Here is a 27602-nt window from a genome sequence, read left to right on the forward strand (position 1 = left end):
AAGATAACACATCTGGTGCAAGTCAAGGGAAGGCAACGCTAATGGCTTACCTCTTGATGTTGTTGTAGTATAAACAGGCAGTTCTTTAGCAGCTCTTCTTAGAATTTCCTGCTGAGATTCTGGTCTTTCTTCTTTTTCATATTGCTCCTTATCAGTTTTTGATAAGCAAAACTGCAGAAAAGGAGAAAAGCATGTTTGTTTTCTACTAATTATATTTAGCATCTGCTAACTTGTATTTAGATGATATGTACAGAATGTTTCGGGATTTTTAAAAATTATTAATTCAAATAAATATTAACCCAAAATCAAAGAGCTGACCAGTTTGTATTATCAAACAGATAATGCATATTATCCTAACCCAAACTCTATTTCCCCTTTCATCTCTTTAGCACTGTACACACATATCTTCTACCTCTCTACATTATTACTAGGTATATGGCATTATCTGGTAATTATAAATGCATGTTAAATACATTATCTATATTTTTGGTGGATTCAGCAATTGTGACTGTCAGATAAAATGTGCAGTGGCCTAGACAGATGGAAACTGCACTGTTCAAATTTATATAATGAACATTTGCGCTGGTTGGCTGGAAACAGGATTCCACTCATTAAACCCTCACTTGCCTACAGGGATCAAGAATTGGATGATGAAGGAATGATGCAGTAATGAACCCACTAAATAAAAGCATGAGACTGAAGCCCTGGAAAATTTCAACACTTTGCCAATCCACACTGACAAGCTGAGCACTGTGCTTATATTTTAAGACAAGATGCCGTAATGTGGAAAGCATTTCAATTCAACAGGATAACATGGATCTATGCATTTCATAAAAAGTGACTGTACAGAATTATAGCTCCAATCTAAGTAGATGGCCAGCTTCAAAACAACTTGTGTATATACCTTTTAAAACCTTGTCATCTGCATGAATGTCTCTTTAGTATTACCTATTTGTAAACAGGCTGAAACTGGGCTTAAGATCTTCTTGTGCTATGGTACATTCTAAGCTTTTAAAAATACGTAGCCACACACTAAAAACATCTAACGAGATGCTGAATGCGATTCAAGGGATGGTTCTGATTCATAAAACCGTATCTGCTTGTTATTGCTTGTTATCTACAGCACTGTTGTCTGTGGGATTCTGCCTGCCCAGCACAATCAATCCCAGAAATGATGGTTCTCTCCCCATTAGGGTGACAGGTGGGCAGTATGGTTATTCACAAATATTTGTCTATTTTTAAAATTTAAAATACTATATAATATTCTTCCATTGCCTTTCTACTTTCAAAAACATACTGTGTAAACACACTTCAGGCTACTTTTGAGAGTAAAAGAAAATAGATATATCCAGGCCAACATAAGACTCTGATAATGTTTGATTCTAAATAGAAAAGCTGTAAGTTTTAGCAAAACCATTAAAATTTCTGAATTATAATTGTCTCGGGCTGCATTTTGGTTTACCATAGGGCATTGATAAAATAATTATTTTTAGGAAGGGTCATGTTTAATTTAAATTAGCAAAAGGAGTTCCATAGTGCATCTCTCTTTCTCTCTTTCTGTCTCTCTCTGTCTCTCCTTCTCTCTGGATGTAACATGGATTTGGACATTATTTGGGTGTCTTAAAATTAATAGCATTCCTAAGCAAGACTGAAGTTTGTTTTGAGCATAATTGTTAAAGTAAGAATGATTATAAAAATGTAGAGATTGTGAATTGGTTTATACCTATATTAAAATTATGAAACAGAACACAAAGGCCACCTATTTGAACACTATTACTAAGCTATCTTATTCAAAATAGCAAATTGTTCAAATTAAAGAAATCTAAATTAAGCTATGGCAATGAGGTAATTTCAGAAAATAATTGTATGATTTTTATTCATAGTGCTATAATTTATTAAATGGGAATAGAAAAACTAAACAAGAAGAAAACTTAACAAATCTTATTTTAAAGCAAGCATTAGTATCACACACAATTCAATAGTAAAAACTGTATAACTTTGCGAATGATAACATTTACCTCATCGGAAGGGGAGGCAGGAGATGTAAAAATAGTCTTCCAATAGGACCACGCAAACATAACAAATGACAGATGAAAAATCACAAGGTAGATAACTGCAATAAAAATAAAATACAAATAAAATGTCAGTGAAAATTGTTAAAAAGAGCAAAAACAATTACATGAAAAAGGCTTAGGTGAATAATGAATCATTTCCTTTGACCTACTATCGTTAGCAAAATAAATTTGAAGACATAATTGGAGAATATGAAATTGCACAGAACCCTGAGTAATAGTCAACAATAAATCAATAATAATAGGATCATACAAAAACAGATCGTTCCAACTGAGTCAAATAACAATTGTAGGTAGCTAGCAAACAAAAATTAGAAGTGGATTCAAAGTCTGGCTTGTAAACCAAAGTGTGACATTATAGATATGGATGCTGTTCTATCCTAGAAACCATTTCAACCACAAAAGGATGCTCCAAGCATATAGATTATTGCAATTTAATTGCTCTTAAATAATATCTGGAAACAGTAACCGGTTCAGAATGCTGGGCAAGTGAGGTTTTGGGTGTCTAGCAGTTTACTCAAGTCATTGCACAGCTGTAGTTGCTATCTAGATCCAATTCAAGGTACTGGTTATCATCTTTTAAGTGCCACATGGCACAGACTCGGGTTAGTTGTGGGACTGCCTCTCGCTAATGGTATCTATGCTCCTACCCATGTTTCCCCGAAAATAAGTCTGGGTCTTATTTTCTTTTGGGCCCCAAAATAAGCACTAGGGCTTATTTTTGGGTGTCTTATTTTTTTCTCATTTGCGGGAGGCCCACTTCTGCTTGCTTACGGTGGGACAAGAGGCCCCGAAGTGCTCCAGTGCCACTGCCTGAAGGCAGGGGTAAAGGTGCCCCATGTGCCATGCACTGGCTTACCTCAGGTCCCCTGCAGCCAGGCCACCCATGCCCTGACACCTCCTTTGCCTTGCAGCCCAGGCACCAGCACATTGCTCAGCCTCTTGCTCTGTTGCGGCTGCAAGCAAGCAGAAGAAGTGGGCCAGCAGTCATGTGAGCTCCTGCTGTACATTTGCTGGTGCAGCTGTTGGGGTGTGGATGGCCTGGCTGCAGGGGCCTGAGGTAAGCTCCACCCCCTGCCTAGCCTTGTGACCGCAGCACCATGGGCAACCAGACAGAATGGGTGGCCAGCTTGCTGCGCGGGCTCTTAAGTAGGACTTATTTGGAGGGGGTGTAGGGCTTATATTAGGCGACTGTGTAAAACATGCTAGGTCCTATTTTTGGGGAAACAAGATCTTTGGTTAGATAGGTGAGCACACTCGAGGTCACCTTTCTTAAATGCTGCTACCTGATGGCTGCCCCAGCACTTTGGAGTAGCTTCCCTCCTGAGATACAAGGGATCTCTTCTATTTGAGTTTTCCCCCTAACACTGGACTAGGGTATGGGTTGGACTGGGAGGCTGTTTAGTTTGGTGCCTGGAGGGGAAGACTACTTCTGATTTTAGCTATGTTTTTATGGATCGTTGTGAGCTACCTAGAGTCATTATACAAGATAAGCATCCAGATAAGTCCTGATGGGGTTTCTTGTTTTCTAGCCAATTTATTTTAATCAACCAATATTAATTCAATTATTTGGAGACATTGATCTTTCCATGTTATAAGAATGACTTGTAGGGATAGCATACAAACAGATATGCACACACAAAGAAACCTGAGATACATAGATACATATATGAGTAGAAATTGCCAGATGTTTTCAGATAATGATGGCAACCATAGTAACTAGTAATTACACTGGACATTTTTTCTTTGCTTTTTATTTTTCTGGGTTTTAAAAATCAGAGCTGTCTTCTTTTTAGATAACCACAATATTGATAACACAAGCCAGTTTTGCTTGAGGTTTCTAAGCAGAGTTCAGAATCAAAGGTATGTTTTCCTGCAAAAAGAATATATGATAGCAATAATATATGCAATTTGAGATAAGCACTATAAATATTATAATTGTATTTTATTATTACAAAATATGGAAATGGAAATCATCATATGTTGAAATATTTGCACTTATAAAATCTTGTTTTAAAATTTATTTTTTACTTTTAATTAGATTTTTCATTTGGTTTTAAGAGTTATTGTATTTTTACTGTTTTCATATTTTGGTTGTGTTACGTGGTTGTTTTTAATATGTGAGCTGCTCAGAGTTGCAAATATGAGATATGTGGCTATACAAATTGAATACATTTGAATTAATAAAATCCAGCCTCAGCTTCAGAAAAGGTCATCCTCCATTTCACTTTGATAAGCTCAGTCTGCCAATATAATCTGGTATTCATAATTTATATCTTTCTTACTTCTGAAATTATGAATATTTATAATAAGCAAATGTATAGTCCATGAGAAACTATTCTATTTTGATGCATTCATTCTTCTTATTTAACATTTGCATGGAGTCATGTGTTGTAAATATAATACTCAGCTTTATATCTCAACTATGACCTAAACCGAAGTTGTCGTTGAGAACTTGTCCCTATGTCCTGGAGGTTGTTACAGCCTAGATAGAGACAAACAGGCTTAAATTCAGTCCCAGCAAGATAGCAGTTTTGAGTGAGGAAGCTTTCCAGTTACAGAAAAATTCTCTCTTTAAGTGACCAATTTTGAGATATATCAAGGGCAATTGCAAAATTCCAATTGCAGCTTTATGGATGCATGTTAATTGCTGCATATGTTTTAATGCCTATTGGGTTGGTTTAACTCCACAAAATCATTGAATCAAAGGCTTGGAAGGGACCTAGGTCTTCTAGTCCACTCCCCTGCTCAAGGCCATCCCAGACAAATGGTTGCCCAATCTTCTTCTTCTTTTTTTTTTTTAAACCTTCTGTGATGGAGCACCCACAACTCTGGGAGACAAATTGCTCCATTGATTAATCGTTCGTTCTCCCTGTCAGGAAATTCCTCATTTTCAGGTTGAATCTCTCTTTGATAAGCTTCACCTGTTGTTTCTTGTCCTGCCCTCAGGTGCTACGGAGAATAAACCAATGCTCTCTTCTCTGTAACAGCTCTTCAAGTATTGGAAGACTACAATCATAGTCCCAAGCCTTTTCTTCAATAGGCTAAACATACCTAGTTCCCTTTGCTGTTCATTTTAAGATTTAGTCTCAAGATCCTTATCGTCTTTTGTTGCTCTTCTCTGCACTCTTTCTAGGGTCTCAACATTTGTGTGTGTGTTGTGTTGACCAGAACTGGATGCAGTATTCCAGATGTGAACTCATTAGAGTAACATACAGCAGTACTATAACTTCCCATGATCTTGGTGCTATTTCTCTGTTGATGCAGCCTAGAACTGCATTGGGTTTTTTGGCAGGTGTAGCACACTGCTTACTCATACTTAACAGTGATCCCTCAGAATACCTAGATCTCTCTAACAGTTACTACTATTGAGCCAGGTACCGCCTATTCTATATCTGTGTATAGGACCTTAACTTTTCTCACCACTGAATTGCATCATGTTGGATAGGGCCCATGCTAAAGTCTGTCAAGATCCTTCTAAATCTTTATCTTCCAAAATGTTGACAATAAAGTAAATAAAGCAATAAAATAAATAAACCAACCAGTAATATATGTGTTTTAGTAACAAGAATTTATTAAATATACTCTTTGCCTTAGAAATCATATGCATTACAGAACCTGGACTCTGAACTAATCATGTCCAGTAATTGATAAGCAAATGGCTTAGCTAGAACAGGTCACATATGGTTTTTTTATATAAAGTGTTCATAAGCTCATCTGCTCATAATACAGTTACTAGTCAGCAATAGGAAAATACAAACAAATTCATTATTCGGAAAAAAAACACATGCTATCAGTTCCTTGTATTTGTTCCTTGTCCCAAATGTTTCTATAAGCTAAGAGTAATTTACATAAAATAAGTAATATATTAGTAAATATTACAAAGTCCAAAAAATGCTATTATAGGAGCAAAAAGATATTATTTATTCCATGGAAGAAACTGTATTTAAGAATTTAAGAATGTCAGAACATAACTCTATATAAATAGCTGTGCTGGATCAGCCATCTTAGACCAGCATTTTTTTTAGTAACAACCAGATGCTTCTCACAGGTAGGAGAGAGAGAGAGACATACTTTTGTTCACCTGAAGCTAGTTTTAGAAGGCATGCTACTTCCAACCCAGAAGCAACCGTGAGTCAAGAATAAGATTTCATGATAGATATGTCCATTGTCAACTTATCTAAACTAAATATGTGTCAATAGCTTCCAGCTAATTTACCATGTGCAGATTGCTAGTTTTTGTACTTTAGAGTTCGTAATCTAACTGCATTTTCTAAATAGGTTTATAAAGTTACATTAAAAAGATAATGGAATGCCAATTACTGCAATTGCCTTTATCCCTTAAATCCAGAAGTTGCTGTTTCAGTGACTGAAGATTTTCTCTTTGTAAACAACTGCAAATAGCCTTCAGGAATTGTGAAAGAAAAGAAAAGATCTTTTGTAACTAATTGATGGAGGGGAACTGATGAAGGGAGAGTAAGCAGAGGGGAATACTGAATATTTATGTTTCTGTCACAATCTCATACCAAATGAGTAATTGTTGACCTACTTTCCAAGCTGATAAAGAACAAAAGTTTAAGAAGAAATACCATTAGGCCTCAGTGCAATCCAGAGGCATTAGGAGGATCTGTCTGCTCCAATGACATTATAGATCACTGTTGTTTTTTTTAGGGCAGCCTTGAATACACACAATTTTATGAAACTATTAATATTACTAGAATAGAAACAATTGGCTGAAATAATTGGTTTTGAGAGTACATATGATATTTTTAAATAATGTTCTATTATTATTATTTTTTAAAAAAATGTTACCCGCCCAGAGCCATGAATCTGAGATGGACAGCCATGTATTGTTTTGAAAAATGAACTGAGAGAATATATACATGGAATCTGTCATGTTACATTAAAATATTTGTGAGAAAGAACAAAGTATTTTAATTGAAATGCAGTAAAATAAAACCAAGCTTAATTTCATTTGAGCAATTATTGTTAAACTTAACATTTCAAATACCTGAGTTCACACTTGAAATTTAATTTAATAGGTGTGTGGCAGGTTGGAGGTGGCTAATAGAGTAGTAACTATAAATATCCAGGACCTGGATAGCTCCTAAAACCCATGCTTTGTATAGTCATCTAAAATACAAAGGACCAGGGGTTAAATTCCCAGTACAGGATTTGAATTGCATAGAGTAACATCTTGCTACCTGCATCTGAGGTGTCCCAATAAAGGATCAAATTGGTTGTGTCACCATAACTGAAAACACCATGCTGTGAAAAGATAATGAAATTCCCTCCTGGGGATGAGCTGAAAGTCATGTGATGCCCAGTGCATGGAAGCATGACATAACAGCTGTATCTTCCTGCTCTGGGGGGTTAAGGAAAGGTGGCCTGATTGTACCATTCTAATCCAAGACAGCTTCTAAGTAATTCTCCCCAAACCTCCTATTTTAGAATAAATCAAGACACTTTTTAAAAATGGGCTTTACCAATATTTTAATTCTTTGGGATGCATTTAAAGGCATCTACTTAAGAGATCCTTTATTGCTATTGCCTTACCAAAATAGAGATTTTGAGATTTTAATCTTATACAGTTGGAAAAGATGATTAAAGACTCATGTTTGTCTTATGCTAGAAATACCCTCCCCTCCAACGAATTGTATCAAGTATTTATAGCAGCTAAAATTAAATTGGGGCTACCGTTTTCAGAAAAATCTGAGTATTTGATGAAATATTGTATTTTAATTAGATTTATGGGGACCAAGGGAGAAAGCTGGAAAAGTATTGTCTTGCTGATTGAAACAACATAATTTTATATCAGTTATGTATTGAATCTGAATCAATTACCTGTTTCATTTTTACACACACGCACACACACACACACACACACATATGACATCACTAACTGTGCAACAAATTATAAATTTCAAGTGTAAGAGATCTCATAGGAAGAAAAACAGCACACCCATTGATTTTGTAAGAAGTTATAGGGACAATTTAATCAATGAAATTGAAGAAAGCCCTGGACCTGATGGATTTTTAGTTGAATGGTTTACATTTTTTCTAGATGTATCAGAACCTATATTGGTAGAGATTCACAATCAATCAATTAGTCTTTCTATATTCCCACTACCTTTATACATTTCACAGTGCTGTCGTTGAAGCACCCGTCTGCCGAAGGCTGCAGTCGCCGAGGCAAAGGCATCCAGATGGTAGTGTCTGATGAAAGGAGACGGGGATGTCCACGTGGCCGCACAATAAATCTCCTCCAAGGATGCTTGGGTCGCCCAGGCAGCAGAAGTGACCGCACTTCTGGTAGAGTGCGCTGTCAGAACCTCTGCATGCACGACAGGCTTGGAGAAGAGCGAATCCCCTTGGCTATAGGGATTTCCTTGTGGCTCGGGAGCCACTTCCTCTGGCAACAGCTTGGCAGTGACCAAGGCCTTGCTGAGTAATGGTCTGAAGAGAGTAGGTTTGAAGACCAATGCGGAGGATGTCTGCTCTGGGCGAGAATCCTCTTCCTCTGAAAGATTTTGGTCAAAAATCTCACCCTCTTCACACTCTGAATGAGAGGAGTAACTGTGTTCAGATGGTGAAGGCCTTCCTTCCTCATCAACCTCCTCCCATTCTGGTAGAGAAGAATGGACCCTGAGGTCCTGAGGCCTGTGTAAATCAGGATGATGAGGCAAGGAACTTATAGATTGAGAAGGGAGAAGGGCCTGAACCCTTTCCAGAGGTTGAAGAATTTGCTTGAAGCCTTCAGCCAATTTCTGCCTAATGGCAGATGAGACTACATCTTGGATATCCCTTGGTAGAGGCCGAAGGCAGAAGGCCTGCTGCTGTGGGATCGTGTTTATGATCCCTCCAAACTGCAGGCGTGGGGGAGGTCTGCAGACGCTGCCCAGCTTGCCTGCACAGAGCTCTGTAAAGCTGCTCCCAACATTGCAGGAGAGAGGGAGAGAGGGAGAGAGAGAGGGAGGGAGAGAGAGAGAGAGAGAGAGAGAGAGAGAGAGAGAGAGAGAGAGAGAGAGAGAGACCTGCTCTCCTGGGAGCTGCTTGAAGAGAGGAAAAATGTACTGAAGATCGCTGGTGATTGCTATCTAACAGAACGCTTTCAGAGACACAGTTACTGACTGAAAGGAGCTGAGTCAAAAGCTGGGGTCTCTCCCGGGGGCTTTTATATCTTAGTACAGACTCAGCTATGATGTCATAGGAAGGAGTCAACCCATCCTGGGCTCTCGATGCAGCATGGAGGAGAACTGCTGCTTTCGCGCATCCTTTTTTACTTTTTTCTCCCATTACTATCTTTCCAGATCTTATTAGCAGCAGCAGTGCTAAAGAACATGAGTAGTTGCTACTATCATCTTTGATCTTGAGAAAATATTCCTTCTAGAATCTTCCAGCCAATAAGTTCCTGACACTTAATTACAACTGCAGATAGCTTTTTAGAACAAATTAGTTTACTTTTTAAATAGATAATCTTACAAGACTACAGAAGTCAAAAGGAAATTTCTAATTTCCTATGCTTCTCTAATTAAGCATCTGTTTCCTTCTCTCTGTAGCCTTTCTCCATTTCCTATCATATAAAACAGCTTTTCCCTACCATTTTCCATAGAAAAAACAGAATCCAGTCCCATTATTTTGTATTTTAAAGGCTGTTAAGGGAGGAGAGGCATTGCTGGGGAAAGCAGAACATTCTGGGGTGGAATTTGGAGGGAAAAAGTAAGAATATCTTTGAAACCTGTATTTTAATATAGATACAGTAATTGCTGATTTGAACCTCACAGGCAAAGTTGCAGCAATATTCAGTTTATAGAAAAAGACATGCAACCAGTTTAAACATTTGGAAAATTGTAATTTGTACTATTAATTATTTGTATCCCACGTTTATTATTTTTTACAAATAGCTCAAGGCAGCAAACATATACAACATACTTTCCAACTCCTATTTTCCCTACAACAACCCTGTGAGGTGGGTTAATCTAAGACAGGGTGATTGGCCCAAAGTAACTTGATTGGTTTTCATGGCTAAGGCAGGACTTGAATTCATGGTCTCCTGCTTTCTAACCTGGTGACTTAACCACTAGATCAAACTATCCTGGTGAATGTAAGTTAGAGGGCACACCAGTATTTATTGGATGGAAAATGGAAAGTACTCTGCATATTTTTTGAGATACTTTCTGGCTAGAATAAATTATTTTTGTTTATTTAGCTCAGCAATTCTTGTGGATCCTTGATTTGATGAACAGTAAGCTTATGCTGCTTCTGTTGCTTCAGAAAACTGAGTAATTTTAGATTTTAGGCAAGCGTCAGCAATATTTCTGTTGCCAAGATTTCATTTTTTCAAAAGTCGAAGGCGTCCATCACATAACTGACTGAAAGGCCTGATGCTGAAATTACATTTTTTTTCTTTCCAATTTTCAAGCAATTAATAATTTTGCAAGATAAAAGTTCAAATACTCTATGACTTGACATATGCACAGAAATAAAATGTTTTACAAAGAAACAATCATACCTTTTTCTCCAATTGAGGTAATTGTAACTGGAGGAAAAACAAAATGAGTGTGAGTCAATTTTAGAAATCAAGCACATTAATAAAACACAATGTATTCAAACATATTAAGATAATTGAAGAAAACATGCATTTTGTTGTTCTCCACTCAAAAAAAAAACCCTATTTATTTACATAGGTAATAACAAAACAATTGAAGGGTGGTGCCCATTTTTCCCTGGGGAAATGAAGGAATTATTTTGTTTGCCTGCCACTGGCAAACAATTCCTCATTTGTCTATCCATAGCTTGTATGCTTCTGACAAACACACTGAATCGGTAGTTCCTTCAATTGTGTTTATTTAATGCTTCCTACAAGAGATGAAGATTAGGAAACTGAAATAATGAAAGTTATATAAGGGCAACAGACAAAAATTCAGGCGCGGGAGCCCATTTTAAATGATCACATCGCAGCTTAATAAACTGAAATGATAACAAATCTAAGACTTCTGCCAACTCCATTTTTCTTGGTGTGTGATAATCATTTTTAATTTCCTCTTTAAATATGTTAGATTATTTTATCCCACTGTATCAGTAAAAGTTCAGGGTGGTATAAATTGTACTGCCTGCTCTAATTTTTCCACACAACCACCTTGGGAGGAAGCTTGGGCTGAGAAAGAACAGTCCAAAGTCACCCACTAAATTTCCCTGCCTGAGAATGGACTTAATCCTTGCACCAGACTATGGTTTTCAGATTCAGAATAACCTAATGTTTTAAATAGATTTCAGATGTCACACTGTCTTTCCCTAAAAAAAGTTTGAAAGTATTAAGCACCCAAGCTTTATTAAGCACCCAAGCTTTATTAGGGCAAAATGATGAAAAATGATATTCATTCTTTTCATTTTTTGATCTGTGGAGAACCACAAGATATTTTGAAAAATAATACAACAATGGGTTTGTAATCTGGTATTTACTAGTAATTGTATATATTCTTGGATAAGCCTATCTGTGGATAAACCAACGCTCGAAGTTTGGACCAAAATACCATGAAAAATATACCACCAGCAGATAAACTGACTCTCAAAATTTTCATATGCCTTAATTTTTACAATTGTCCTATCCGTGGGTGGTGTATTTTTCATGGTATTTTGGTTAAAAAACTTGAGAGCTGATTTATTCGTAGGTGGTCTTATCTGCGAGTATATGTGGATAATTTTTAAAAGTATTACTCATAATACTTTTTATTATCAGCATTGGTGGTGCAGTGGTTAGAATGCAGTATTGCAGGCTCACTCTACCCACTGCTAGGAGTTTGATTCTGACCGACTCAAGGTTACTCAGCCTTCCATCTTTTTGAGGCTGGTAAAATGAGTTCTCGGATTGTTGGGGGCAACATGCTGACTCTGTAAACTGCTTAGAGAGTGGTGTAAAGCACTATGAAGCAGTATGTAAGTTTAAGTGCTATTGCTACAATTAATAATTTTCTTTCCTTTAAATTTATCTGATTAGAAATAGGTAGAATGGCACTGAATAGAATCATCTTTATATTTGGGTACATAATGAAAATAATTGAAACATTAATTGGTATGTTTAATATTTAGCATTGAAATTAACACACATATTCATTAAGAAGTTTAAATACAGCTAATTCCAATGTTGTATTATTTACTTGATAGCTTAATCCCATCTATGGCTATTCAAAACTTAATATCTGCAAGCTCAATGTAGCTTAACTCCATTGGACATAGGAGCTCTTAAATAACATCTCCTTCTCGGATAATGATACCATCTTAGTTCAGCCTCAAATAATACAATGGCATTTGAAAAGTACAACAGAAAAGTCTACATTAAAGCCAGTGTACTGTGAATAATAAAATACAATAATAACAATACAAAATCTAATAAAAATTTTTATCCTGCCTTTATTACCTCAAATTATTACTTCATAAGTAACTCACAGCAGATGTAACACCCCTTCTTTGTCCTATTTTTTCCACAGCAATAACCTTGTGAGCTGGATTGGACTTCAAAGAGAGAGAGGTCACCCAACTAGCTTTGTGGTTTGTTTGTGTGCGTTGTGGCCTGATGTCACTTAGGTTTTTCAATATTCTGTGTCTGTACTATTATTTTGGGGCGTGGGTAGGTTCCTGGCTGTAAGCCACTAAAAATCTGTTAGATTGCAGCAGGATATACATTTCACCTCACAAACGCATTTTTAAGCCAAAGCCAATATTAGCTAGCCATTGTCATGTACTGGAACAGGGATCGTAAATGCAGTAAGCTACGATTTAACAGTTCCCTGATTTACCAGTTTGGATTGCAACTGGCAGTATTTGTGGTCAGATCTCTTTCCAAAATAACAGACTAAATCAGTGGTATTTGAAGTAACCCGGAGAGTTCATGTACATAAATGTTATGTCGCTTCCATATTAAAGGACTCAAATTATGGATTTACATTCAACTGACATTAAATGACAGATATGAATGGCTGCAACTCGTCATTAATAAACATTTAGGAGCAACAGTTCATCATGGTCTTTCCTTTTAATCTGCCATTCTCCATCCCACTCCCATGACTACAAAGAATCATGTCCGGAATCTTAACTTGCTCTCATCAATAGCAGAGTTACCTTGTAGTAAGATGGGTGGCCAATAAATTTAATAAACAGATAAATAAAAAGGTGGCATTGATCTTTGCAGTAGCATCAGCTACAATAGGTGACTAAGTCATTATAACACAAAATACTATGTACACTATTTGAGAGGCAAAGCAGCCAAGTGACATTGTACAATGAAGAAAATGTCATTACCATCCCCATCTGGCATCTACCTGCACAGAGATAGGAATAAATCTCTTAGTGACAAAATAGTGCCTCTCCGGATATGATTGAAATGTATTTCACCACCAGCTCCAACCCACCTGATCAATAGTGAATGATGCCGGCAATTGTATTTTAGCTGTTTCTGGAAAACTAAATGTTGATTAATACCTTGCCTTGAGCATTTTGTTTGGCTCTTCTCTCTTGAAATGAGGGATACAAATACAAATTGCTTGATAGATTTCAGTGAGATTTACAAAGGAAACTAACTTGAGGATTGAGCCTTTTATGATCTTTCAAATCCAACATGGATTGAAACCAGCAATACTATTGTGAAAACCTTGGCATCTTGTTTACCCACCCTGAATCATATGTTGGTACTAATAAGTTCTGGCTCATTTTATAATAATGACTTATTTTGGAAATTCAAGCTATTGGCTGGCTCACTGATTATTTCTTGGAATAATTAAAAGCATTCCAAGTTGCTAAGAAACCTGTCATTTTTACATCTCTTTAATTATGATGTTTTGTTTTTTCCTTTATACATACGTGTGTGTGTGTGTGTGTGTGTGTGTGTGTGTGTATAAATCTATATGCCATTTACAGAAAGAATTTCTTTTGTCTGAATCTGACTTTATCTTATCTTACAATTTCAATTTAAATGAGGTTGTTTGAGCAAACGATTGCTACTTGGAGCTTGTTTTCAAATCATGTAGGAATAATTTCTAGTATGATGCAGAGACAAAGAGGATCACACAACTTCCCATACATTCCCCACATGCAATCTGAGCAGCATACCACACAATACTTTAGGAACATTTGGAGAAAGAAGTTTCCTATTTCAAAACACTTTTGAAATATATAGCATATAGCAAACTGGAATCTTCAGTTCTCAATATGGATGGAGATCCAGGGATTTCAAGTTGAAGAGTTTCGAGTAAGATTATAAGGGTGTGTTTGATAAAGATTGTTATGGAAAAAAGGCCAGAAACTTAGGGAAAGCCAGCAGGAATTCAAGGGTAGGGAGGAATGAGAAGGCACTAGGGCAGGGGTATCAAATTCAGTTTCATTGAGGCCTGCATCAGGGTTATGTTTGACCTTGGGGAGGTTTAGGGGGGGCATAGCCAGGGTGCACGTGGCCAGGGTGAATGTGGCCAGCTTGACATGACTGGTGTCAGGGGTGCCTGTGCCAGAGAAAACAGGCTCCTGAGCTTTGTTTTCAGATGTGATAGTTTCCTGCAACCCCCTGCCAATGAAAATGGAGCTTGGGAAGGCCACACGCTGGCAGAGGCTGCAGGCTGGTCCTTTGCTGTTTTCAGGTTGCCCTCGCAGACCAGATCTAAGCACCCCACAGGCTGGATGCGGCCCATGGGTGTTGAGTTTGACACTCCTACACTAGGGAGATGGTAAACTGGAAGAACCATATGATAACTGGGAACACTGGAAAGGAAGAAGAGAGATGGGGTAATATATTCCAATCTTGTCCTATCTATCCTGTGAAATCCCTCCAAAGCTCCTGTAAGTTTTCCAAATATTCCAAGTTTAGTTTCTGCTGAATCACAGCTGATCTGGAATGACTTGCAAAACTTCCATAAGAAAAACAGTTTGTTTGGGATTCAAAACCAAATAAATGTTCTCTTTTGTGCACATTCCTACCACTATGTTGTATGAAAATATACAATTTACAAATTATTGCTAATGAAAGAAAATTATCCAATTTTCTTTCATTATCAAAAAAATGCAATTGTGTAAAGTACTACAAAGTGTACTTTACATTCTGTAAAGTGAATAGTGGATTTATCTAGATAATCTGTGACATGCTAGATTATCATTTCCATAACTAAAGAGAATGTGGCTTCTAAGCAATCTGACTTTGAATATAAGGCATTTTACTGAGCATAATCCTCTCTTGGCTGGGAAATATAATGTGGCTTCTAAACAATCTGTATCTGGTTTTCAGGGTTCTTATATATTGATCACTAGCTGCCTTCCTCAAGGAAGGCATTAACTTCCATAAACTGTATTTCGTGTCTGCTAAAAATGGAATTTCACCAAGCCTGAACAGGTAAACAATGATCAATCTTTAATCTTCTTACCATGCACACTCAGCACAATTAGGATTGCATGAGCCCAAACTAAAGTCATTAGAACATGAGCCTCTTCAGCTGATAAGGTGCTTTTTGAAGTGGCTACCATAATATACTGCACAAGATACTGAATCATCTCTTCTTGACGTAGCCAAATGAACCAGCACAATATATTTGGGAAGCTGTCATGCCTAGAGTAAGCATTGCTGATTTAATAATCTATCCACACTGATGCTTCTCTTTCCCCTAGCACTGTAAACTTTACGGATTTGCTTCCCAGAGAAAATCAACCAGTTAGCTACCTCCCTTTCTACTCTTTTAGATGCTCAACAATGAACCTTCTTCTGCAATAATCTTTGCTATCATTTTCTACCCTCCTTCATTTGCTATCTTGACTTTAATTTTGTCCAGAATACTCAGAACAGGTATGTTCTTTTTCCAATCTTGAAAACGTTCCACTAATCGTGTGCTTTTGCAATAATAAAATGATAAATATTTGGAATGGGAGAACATCTATGGAGATTCTCAATCATCCAGGTCATGGTTGTCCTAAAGGTGCTTTTCAAAAGACAATTGGACTTAGTTTTTTTCCTTGAAAACATTTTGCTTCTCATCCAAGAAACTTCTTCAGATTCTGAAGAATTGAAGAAGGTTCTTGAATGAGAAGTGAAACATTTTCAAGGAAAAAAACTCCAAGATATACAATTGCCTTTTGAAAAGCTCCTTTGGTGCATTTGGGAAGGGACTTAATCAAAAGCACAAGGATATTTTACCATGATCCTAATTAGCTAAGTCAAAGAAGAAGCCTAAATTGCCCTAAATTTCTTGTCCTAATTGCCAATCCCTAATCTATGCTATGCTGCCATCAAATGGAGCCATCTATGATGGAATGCAGCCACCTTCCTCCTGGGAATCTAGTCTACATTCCAACATACTTTCTTCTATACTTTTTGCAGGATATGTTAGGGAAAGGGATTGGTCAGTTTGTTTGGCTTCCATCAAACATTGCCACCTGGCATGATTTTACCACTCTTCTTTATGTGGGCTGGGACTGGGCAACTCACATATTTTTACAGAGGATTCTTTAGTTGCCCAAAGAAGAATGGCTCTGGGGACAGCGACTGGAGATCTAATGTAGCCAGCAGACACTGGTATTATCCCAACAATCATATGACTGGGGTACTGGCCAAATCGCTTGTTTGCTTGAGGGGACCTCGCTAACCTGAACAAGTAGCAGCTGAGGACAAGATAAATGCAATGCAGAGAGTTTAATTTCGTTTTGATTTTATTTTACCCAAACATTTTATTATTATTATGCAGGATGCATTCTGAATTACTTACAGTCTCTCTGATTATGGTGGGGATAACTCTGGTAAGCAATTAAATAAATAAAATAAAATCAGCACAGCAGGAAAAAGGGCTCCAGTGCATGCATATACTATGGTCCTAGCAAACTGGGGAAAGACTAAAAGATTTAAATCTCTCATGGTCGCAATAGTACTCACTTCATGATCGCAGTCAAACTCAAAATTTTGGTCATAAGTCACTGTAGTTAAGTGACAGAAACAGAGGTGAGTTTGTTCTAATGAGGGTTGACTATAGAGACTTGTAAAAAAACAGGAATTAGGAGAAAACAGATTTCACACTACAGATTTCAACCTCAAGGTCTAATTAGGCAATCATGTGAGGCAGGTTATTTTAAGTGCTGTTTTGCTCAATTTTATATGTCTCAGCCTATTTACTCACATAGATTACAAATTATTAAGCACTAATATTAAAATGAAGATCACATTGCCATGTGATTTTGTTGCAATTAAACTTTTCCGAGGATTCCAATCTTGGCAACTATAAGAATTGTGAACTTCAACTCACAGCATTCCCATGTTGGCTGGGAAATTCTGGGAGGTGAAGTTCACAAGTCTTAAAATTGCCAGGTTGGAGACCCATGTATTAATCCTTAGTTTGATGCTTTTATTAAAAAAACCTGCCTTTTTTATTATTTAAAAATTTGGTTTGATATCTCATCCCAAAACTGCTTAGATCTGGTAACTGGGGGGGGGGGGGGAGGGGGAGAGAGAAAACTGGAGTCCATTATATATAATTTTTTTCCTCAAACAAGCAACATTTCCTGCACTGCCCACTTCAAATTCCAGAGGAGAAGGCATCTCCATATTCAAGGAATGATGGTGGTGTTGTGTGAGTATTGTATATAAGAGAGAGGGGGATAAATGGAATTCTTTCATGGAAGAGGAAAATAGCTCTCTCATTTTAAAATTCAGAGAGAGGGGATGTGAAACGGATTTCCCATGAAAGGGATTGGCAGGCTGATGTAGATATTGGTATAGACCAGGGGTGTCAAACTCAATTTCATTGAGGGCTGTATCAGGTTTGTGTTTGACCTCAGAGGGCTGGGGAGTGGGCGTGACCAGAGTGGGCGCACCTACGTTGGGGGCACCTATGGTGGCCAAGTACTAAGGCAAGACTTCCCTGAGACCCTCACTCACTCTCATTATAATCTCCTTCCTTCCTTCCTTCCTTCCTCCCTCCCTCCTCTTCCCTTCTTTTTCCTTCCCTCTTCATTCTCCTTTCTTCTTCCTTCCCATCTTTCCTTTCCCTTTTCTCTTTCCCTTTCTCCTTTTGTATTTATTTTATTTATTTTATTTATTTGATTTGCCAATTGTTTACAAGATAATAAGTATAAGTGTATACATAGTTGTGAATACATGAAATGGGTACATATAAGAAAAATAAAAAAATAAGAGAAACAATAGGACAGGGACGGTAGGCACGTTGGTGTGTTTATGCACGCCCCTACAGACCTCTTAGGAAAGGGGTGAGGTCAATAGTAGACAGTCTAAGGTTAAAGTTTTTGGGGTTTGGGGAAGAAACTACAGAGTCGGGTAGAGTATTCCAGACATTGACCACTCTATTGCTGAAGTCGTATTTCCTGCAATCAAGTTTGGTGCGGTTTACTTTGAGTTTGTATCTATTGTGTGCTCTTGTGTTGTTCTTGCATGCTCAAATGCAAAAGGGGAAACATTTTTCCTTTTGTTTTGTTTTTAGTTTGTTTTGATAGCCTTCTGCCAGTGAAAACAGAGCCCGGAGGGACTACATATGGCCTGTTTTCGGCCACGACAGCCTCCTGCAGCCCTCCGCCAGCAAACATGGAACCCTGTTTTCAGCTGTGGCTAGCAGAGGACTGCAGGAGGCCGAGCTCCCTTTTCGCTGGCAGAGGCACCGCGGGCCGGTCCTTTACTGTTTCCAGTCTGGCCCTGTGGGCCAGATCTAAGTACCCCACAGGCCAGATCTGACCAGCAGGCCTTGAGTTTGACATCCCTGGTATAGACAATCCCGTTATGTCCCACTTGCTAAAACTATTCATTTCATTGGCAAAATACCAACCTATACTTAATCTATTATATACAATTCATGCTATTGTTCAAAATAAAGTACAGTAGTAATCACAAAAAGTACTGTAGATCTTTAGTTATCTAGAGCAGAGATGGAGAATTATGGCCCCTTTGTAACTTGGAATTTCAATTCCCAGAATTCCTCAGCCAGCATGGTTGGTTCAGGAATCATGGGAGTTGAAGTCCACAACTCATAAAAGCGCCATAGTTCCCCACCTTTGATCTACAGGAATTCAGTTTAAATAAGAACTTATTAAATTTCAGCAAAATAAGAACCTATCTCAGGTCACTGTGTTGCAAAGAATTCACATTAATCAATCTTTGCCTTGGATTCACAATCATATCAAAATGTCAAGTATATATTATAAATTGGAGAGAACCTGATCATGGTTCATTTCTGGCTGCCAGGAAATAAGACTAAAAAACAAAGAAAGATAAGTCTCCCCTTTTATTAAAGGCCAGAATTTTTCTTCACAGTAACATTGCTTAATCTCATGCATAAGTCTCAGAAGATATGAAAATAAGTTTTTATCATTTTAAAGATCTCCAATGGGGTATCTGCCTGGGGAAGGAGGAATCCTGACTCTTAATGAGAAGCTAGAAGACACAATAATACTAATGAACCTTGTAGTAGTGAAAAAGTCTTTTTGCACTGCATATTAACTGTCTCAGGTGTCTTCATTTAATTCAGGTCAATAACATGGATAACAGGAGACAAATATATGTATTTTAATTTCCTGAGATATGACTGCTAGATAATAGAACTGTTTTAATTCTATCAATTTTAAATCAATCATACATTTCTGTATATAGAAGCTTGTCAACATATATTCTTGACATGTGATGTACTTAATGCAAGTTAGTTAGCTGAGCATATTTTCATGTTGAGGATTCAGCTTTAAAATAAATGATGGGACTAAGTAACTTTCACTCTCCTTCCAAAATTAGCTTATCCAAACTAACACTATTTCAGTAAACAGCATCAATGTATACTACAGTCTTTACATTATAAATATAAGTGCATTACAATATAAGTGCATTACAAAATATAAGTTTCCTGAGTGGACAACTGCTAGAATTCTAGGTAGGTTTCCAAGCATGTGAATTTTGAGGGTTGTCTCAGCAAATTTTGAAGCACTAGATTGGGGAAAGCTTTTGTACATATGGTGAAAATGTTTACTTCAAAGATTAATTTCCACTCATATATTTTACACTACTGTACTTCCTTCTTTCTACTTAACTGCAACAAAATTTAATATGTGCAACATTGGTTACTTGCATTTATCCAGGGCTATTCATATCTGTTCATATCATATCTCTTTCTGTTGTCTTCCTTAGCAAAAAATGTAATCCAGAAAACACCATGAGGGCAAGGATAAGGGTTGTTTTGCTTAAGAAGTCTTCTCTAGTACCATAAGTATAGACAGTGCTTTCTATGCAATAATAAGATTAACATCTTATGTACCTATTGTAGAATTCGCAATCAATATAGTGGATAAATAAAAATATTTGGTTTCTATATAGACTTTAATTTACATTTTCCTATTTTAGATGACACCAGAAAACTGTTTTGAAAAACCATAAAATGTTTGCAGAAACTGAGAAACATGTTAGATCACATATGGTCTGAGACTATTGTGTCTAAACATGGCTTAGATAGCAATTGTTCAGAGTTTCTCTGCATACAGAATCTATGTATGAAGAAAGAAAGAAAGAAAGAAAGAAAGAAAGAAAGAAAGAAAGAAAGAAAGAAAGAAAGAAAGAAAGAAAGAAAGAAAGAAAGAAAGAAAGGAAGGAAGGAAGAAGGAAGGAAGGAAGAAGGAAGGAAGGAAGAAGGAAAGAAAGAAAGAAAGAAGAAAGAAAGAAAGAAAAAGAAAGAAAGAAAGAAAGAAAGAAAGAAAGAAGAAAGAATGGAAGGAAGAGAGAAAGAAAGAGAGAAAGAAAGAAATGTTATTCCAAGCGATTGGTTTCTGTGCATTTCTATGAAGAATCAGACTATTCTTTAAAATGTGCCTAAATCAATACTTCAGGAACTCTCCTAACAGATTCCTGAAAGTGTTTTAAACATTAGCGCATAATTAGTAGACATCTGCATACTTGTCAAAATCCTTTACTGTATATTCTTCTAGGAAGCTACCTGGTATATGCAAATTGCTAATGGGAGCGTCCTATCAAATTCTGTACCTGTCAATAGTGGTGTCCCCCAAGGCAGTGTTCTAGGACCAACTCTCTTCATACTCTACATAAATGACCTCTGTGATCATATTAAGAGCAATTGCGTTCTTTTCGCTGATGATGTAAAGCTGTTCAATACCACAGACAATACTGCTACCCTACAAAAAGATCTTGACTATGTATCAGAATGGTCAAACAAATGGCAACTTCAAATCTCAACAAATAAATGCTGTCTTACATATTGGCAAAAAAAAATCAGAAAATAAAATACAAGCTGAATAGTCAAGATCTTGTTGATGACCCAAGCTCTGTAAAGGACCTTGGAATACTCACCTCTAATGATCTAAGTGCTAGAGCCCACTGCAACTACATAGCCAAAAAGGCATTAAGAGTTGTTAACCTAATCCTACATAGCTTTTTCTCTGGTAATATCACACTACTAACCAGAGCATACAAAACATTTGCTAGACCAATACTCGAATACAGTTCATCAGTCTGGAACCCACATTACGTATCTGATATTAGCACAATTGAGAAAGTCCAGAAATATTTCACAAGAAGAGTTCTCCACTCCTCTACTCGTTGTAGAATACCTTATGCCACCAAAACAATTGGCAAATCAAATAAATAAATAAATAAATAAATAAATTAAGCATCATGCATCACTTCATAAAAGCCTGAGTCTTGGTGTACATTGATGCTTTAAAGTCCAGAGCATACTAGTTCAGTTCAGTTGTTAAATCACAGAATGTTCAATGCATGAAGAAGACACTGCAAAAAACAGTATCAATGCGTCATGGTTGAACATAGGGAGAATCTACTTCTATCTTCAATATTTTCATCGCGCCACATACAGTATATCGAAAGCTGTATGCACAAGCTCTTCTGCAATCTGTAACTTTGTGGTATCAAAACATTTTTTATTTGTAATGTTTTCAGCAAAAGGATACAAATTACAGACATATACAGTTTGGATTAAAACATGGAAGAATAAGTCAAGAAGGCATTATTTAAGATCTCTTCTCTTTGCTTACAATAATGTCCCTTTTGGATAACTATATAGGGCTACTACATTTTAATTATTTTGCAGAGCTCAAGAATTGATGCTAAGAGACAGTACTTAGAAACAAAACATTAATGATGTTCAACATGAGATAAACCTTTAAACTATACTATTTCAACATTTATACTGAAACTACGAGGGACTCCAACTTTGCTCAAAAACAGTAAGTTTTAGTACCTACTAAACAACCCATACCTGTTGGGTCATTTTTGCAGAGATATTTATTTACCTAAATAGACGAACAGAATGGCCATAGTGGGAAAAAAAATCAATGGGAGCAGGAGTGACTTCCAGGAGTCACTTCCAGGTTCCTGTCGACTTCCCTGTTGAGTTTCCTAGTGGGAAAACCAGAAAGAAGCAAGTTTGCTTGCTTGCCTCCCTATCTCTAATTTAAACTTTGTACCAGTTTCCTCTCTAAAAAATAACATATGACACCCAGATTGAGAAGTGTGCATGAAGGTGTGTGAAAGGTCCAGCCTGGGATGGGAAGAGCACATAAGGCATGGTGCAGGTTAGGAAGGATGTTGAAGGGTGCATAATAAATGCAGCAAGAGTTATGGCATTTGGAGTACAGCATGGGTCTGGAAGGGTTGACTGGGGTGAGTGAGAGGTGCTACTCAGATTGAGGAGAAAATGCAAGGCTGTAGCATGGGTGGAAAAGAGTGCAAAAAGTGTGCAACAGTTGCAATGTGAGTCGAGAAGGGCAAGTGGAGATGCACAAGTGGAGATGCACAAATGAGAGAGGTACAAATGGGGAGGCACAAGTACAGAGGATCTAGCAAAGTTGCAGGTATGAGGGAGCCCTGTGGCTTCCCCATTGAAATCACTCTGAGGAAACTTTGTACAAGTAAAGATTTTTCTCAAGGGGAGACTGGCATGGAATGTGGGCAATTACAATTAAGTTCACACTTCCTGCAGGATTCCCTATTGACACGTGGGAAGCTGCCAGGGAATGTTGAAAAAGTCTATCAAGTAAGCGCAGCTGAAGCAGCTACCTCTCCAAACTTCATTCCTAAGGGGAATACTGGGTCCCATGCATTCTGAAACGTCCTCTATTTGAGGTAACCATCATTTGGTTATAAAATGGTGGCCCTATGATGCACTGTTTTGCCCAATTGAACTTTATAGTCAAGACAGTTTTAGTAAAATATAGAAATATCAATTTTTTCAAAAATCCTTTGATTTTCTTAAAACAAGTGCTACAGTCCTATATCACCTTTAGTTAATAATTGAGTTACCTGTGCTATTGGTTAGTTATGATTACTTGAAATATGATTAAGGGCTCTGAGACCAGTCACTACTACCCTTTCATCTTTTTGAATTGCTCTGGTTAAGTGAATAAAATAGATAACTAAATCTGCAATCCACATCTAATTTCTTAGAAATAGGATTTATTGAACTCAGTGGGATTTTCTCCCCAAGTAGATATGCATGCATTACAAGTTTCATTCTTATTATCTTCTGCAATCACTTTTAATTACTTCATAAAAGTAGAAATTAGGGATTCCACCTACATTAGCCTTGCCATACAAATCAAATCAACCCTATATTCACTCCAAATACTTTTGTATTTTTATTTGGAATGGCCCTAAACCTTTTAACAAACGAAGGATTAATGAAAGATAACTCTTCTAGATCAACATGACAGGAACCAGTTCTGTTTTACAATTTAATGAGCAACATCCAAAGAAATACAGGGAAGGATTACTGTACAAATAAAACTAAAGCAGGATTTCTCAGCCTTGGCTGGGGAATTCTGGAAGTTGTAGTCCATTTGCTTTAAAGTTGACAAGATTGAGAAACACTGCACTAAATTTCTACACTAAATTTCCAATCACCCTTTGGGACTCAAATTTTGTCTAGTTAAAGGTAAGTATATTTTACCATTAGACAAAACATTTATATTGTCTTCTCAGAGAAGTGAACGCTCAAGGATTTTAGCACAGTCCAAAAATGAACTGCAACCCTTATCCACAGCACACCTCAGTTATCAATTCCCATCCCCAACCATGGGATGAAAAAAAAAGACCTTAAAAAGGATTTAATGCCCATGATTCAGAGAAAACAAACACTTAGCAATGCTATCAACCCTTTTTTTGGAATACACCCCACTAGTAAAGGAAGAGGTACTTCTAGATAAGGCTACATAAGAAGCATTTTCCTCTTTCTTACAAACACCCTGTTTGTACTTAAGTCAAAGGGTGGACTTGCCTCCTCGTTTCAATTCCTCTCCTTAAACCGCAAGCCCTGATCTACATGAAAGATTCAAAAGAGACTCTGTCCGGGCTTTGACAACACGAGGATGGGTTGCTAATTCTCCCAGATTAAGGCAAATGCCCATGGGTAGTTTTAAACACGAGGTTTCCTCCTCCCGTCCTCCTTCCCGTTCAATCGTGTCCAAATCTCGGAGACTACCGAACAAAGTATGCAGTGTTTTTGGCAAGGGCTCCCCCCCACCCAAAGAAGTGGTTTGCCATTGCTTTCTTCCTGAAAGAAAGTGAGGCGGTAGGCAACAAGTCACCCCGCAAACCTTGGAGAATGAATCACCCCTGGACTTTTGCGCAAGAAGGAGGAAGCCGAAGAAGCCGGAAAGCCGACAAAGTAATTTTGGGGGAAAGGAGACCACCGGTCCCTTCCCGTGGATCCCGCCTTTGAAAGCAACCCAGCGAAAGGGCGCCCTCCGCGGTTATGAGGCAGCTTCCTCCTTCCTTCGGGCAGGCGGAATCTCCCCGGCAGGGCGGCAGCGAAACCTCGCCGGCTTACTTACACACACAGAGCTCCACTACGTAGGCGTAATAGGACCAGGCCACGACCAGGGCGATGAAGACCACCGGCACCCACGCCAGCACCCTCTGGCAGCACTTGAGGACGTGCGACGGCGCCATCTTCCCCGCCGCTGAGCTGCCGCTACCGCCCGCAGGAGCCATCGGTGCCGCAGCCGCTCTCAGCGCCGCTTCTCCGCTCGCCGCTGCGGCGGTGCCTCCCGGCCCCCGCCCTTCCTTGCCTTACGCTAAGGGGGCAGGGCCTGGGCGCGCCTGCCTTGCGCAGCGACTCTCTACTTCCTCGGGAGTAGGAAGCGCGGCGAGCGGGAGGGAGAAAAGCTGCGGAGAGCAGCTCCCCGCCGCTAAGACTGCGGGAGTTGGGGACGCGGGAGTCTTATAGCCGCCCCCGCCGCCGTCGTCTTGACCGGATCCGGCTCGGCTTTTCTTCCCTGCTGCCCGGCCGTTCTTCTCACGTACACCCAAATCGCCGCAAGCAGCCCTGCCCTCGCGGCTGAAGGAAAGAGGCGGCTCCTCTCTGCGCGATGCCTGGCCGGTCGCGGCGGGTAGTTCAGATGTTCTCGGACGCCATTCCCTTTGGGGAGTGGCCGAAGGGTGGGATCCCCAAGAGCCTGGGGTCGCTTTCTTCTTCCCTCTTATTCGACCAGTGGATCCCAACCGGGAGGGAAACCGCCCTGAGCGATTCTAGCGCCTTCTTCGAAAGGGTGTTCGTTCCTAGACAGACGAGCTCGAGTAGTTCGGGACAAAAGTCACAGGCAGAGTTGGAAGGTCGAACTTGGCTGATCCCTGGAGCTAAACTGGCTTAGATGACCGAATATATCACATTCGAATAATAAAAGTCTGTCAATCCCGGGTGGGTCCCTTGGGAATTATAGGGCTTTAGGCTAGACTGGGCTGTTAAAAGGAACAAAACAACAACCAAGCTTTTCGGCGACGTTGCGAGATGGCCACTTCGCTGTCTACCTTGATTTGTGAACGTGGGAAAAGGGCGAGGTCTCCGCGGTGGCGACGCCTAGTTGGGCATGGCTTATCTTGACAGTTCAGTAGGATCAGATCTGGGTAATACTCAAATAATTGAGACCCGGTCCTAGGGCTGCATGCTCCTTTTAGGAAATGGGGGGGGGATCTCCTGCTTTTCATCCATGAACCCCCATAAAGAGCATTACCTCCCCTCCTATTTTTTCTTGTGAAGTTGCCAAGAAAAACTTATTTGGGTATTTCATAAAGTTGCCAGGAGTTATGTTTAGAGTTATGCCAGTTTGCCTTTATGAAGGGCAGAGTGGGTGTGACGGAAAGCTAAACATGCCAAGAATCATTTCCCCAAACCTGGACCTTTCAGAAGTGCTGGCAGCCAGTCCTGTTAGGTAGAGTGAAGCATTTGGAGGTCAGTGCTGATTTAGAAACCAACCTAGTTCTGTGACTGTCTTGTCTTGTGCTTTTGCAGTCACAATTCGTGAGAAGGTACAGAGTAAGATATGCCATCCAAACCTACCTATAGTCCAGCCATCTCATCTGCTGCCTTTCAACTGGTACATCAGTCAGCTACTGTATGTGAAAGCGAAGGGATTTTGGTAGAAGCTAGGTTACACGTTTTGTTTTGCAACACATGAAACATTTAATTCATCTGTATGAACTACAAAGATGTAATTAAACTTCATCTTCATAATTAACCCAAGAATAAGATGTAGAACATCGTTGCACACAGACATCTACTGATTAAAGTCTGTAACATTAGTGAAAGATGAATCATACAACTCTGTGTTACATATGTAGTATGTTGGGCCTGATATCAAAATGAATGTTGGTTCTCACTGCAATTGATAACTGCATCCTATAAAATTTAAATACAAAAAACCCATTTTGCAGGACTTATAACCTGAGACAAAGTGGTGATCCAAGGGACTACAGCTACTGCAGTTTAAACTACTACTAAATCAATGACTTAAATTGCCTAAGGCAGGGATGTCAAACTCACATTATCACAGCGGTGTCACATGACATATCAGGACTTTCCCCCGCTTTGCTGAACCGGGCATGGGGGTGGCCAGCAGGTGACGCATCTGGCCCATGGGCCAGGAGTTTGACAGCCCTGGCCTAAGGTATTATATTCATATAATAAAATGTGTACTGTTTTGTATTGCATCAATTCCCCTCCCCACCCCTATGATTTCAGAAAAGGCATCAAGATAAATAATTTCAGTTTAACCTTTTTAATTAGTAAAAGTCTTATTTTATTATTGCTATGGTAAATGTTGGTTCCAATTAGTTATGCTAATGTTTTAAATTATTTTCATATTTATTGAGAACTGGAAGCCTTGTATAGTTTATTTATTCATAATCACAATACTTTTTTAAAAGTTCATCCCATTATACAGTGTTAAGGATATTCTTGTGCAATTTATTCAATCTTAGTAACTTTTAAGATGTGTGGACTTTTACTGCCAGGATTTGTCAAGTCAATTATGTGCATTCCTCTAATCAAAATGAATTTTACCAGCACTTGGGGTGCACTGAGGCTAACTGCTATAGATCATCATCCTGCTCCAACTCTCACTTCTTGTAGTGTTTATTTAGCGAGGTTAAATTTGGTCCATTAATTTTAAAATTCTCAATACATTCATTCAATTCAAGTAAAGGATGCGAGTTTAGTCACTCTTACTGAGCTTACAAAGTCAGACCTCTTTCCAGAAATATTCATTTATTGTTAT

General features: G+C 38.4%; 1 protein-coding gene across 4 annotated transcripts in view; it reads right to left on the reverse strand.

Annotated features, from left to right (window-relative positions):
* ZDHHC20 (zDHHC palmitoyltransferase 20) overlaps positions 1-25871 on the reverse strand; it is a 63894-nt gene extending 38023 nt beyond the window's left edge. For 2 of the 4 annotated variants that reach the window (XM_087966264.1, XM_087966261.1), the window contains exons 1-3: positions 24882-25855; positions 2019-2113; positions 51-171 (exon numbers count right to left, since the gene is read on the reverse strand). In XM_087966264.1, the coding sequence (XP_087822390.1) occupies positions 51-171; positions 2019-2113; positions 24882-25041 (376 nt within the window). In that variant the 5' untranslated portion in view covers positions 25042-25855. Of the gene's footprint in view, positions 1-50; positions 172-2018; positions 2114-10584; positions 10612-24881 lie in introns of all 4 variants that reach the window. The other 2 variants (XM_087966262.1, XM_087966260.1) reach the window with 2 other exon arrangements.
* Between the last annotated feature and the right edge of the window lie 1731 nt (positions 25872-27602).

Source organism: Notechis scutatus, chromosome 5 (genome assembly GCF_049901735.1).
Source record: "Notechis scutatus isolate UNSWTSFEM ecotype Mainland chromosome 5, rNotScu1.2, whole genome shotgun sequence".
NCBI lineage: Eukaryota > Metazoa > Chordata > Lepidosauria > Squamata > Elapidae > Notechis > Notechis scutatus.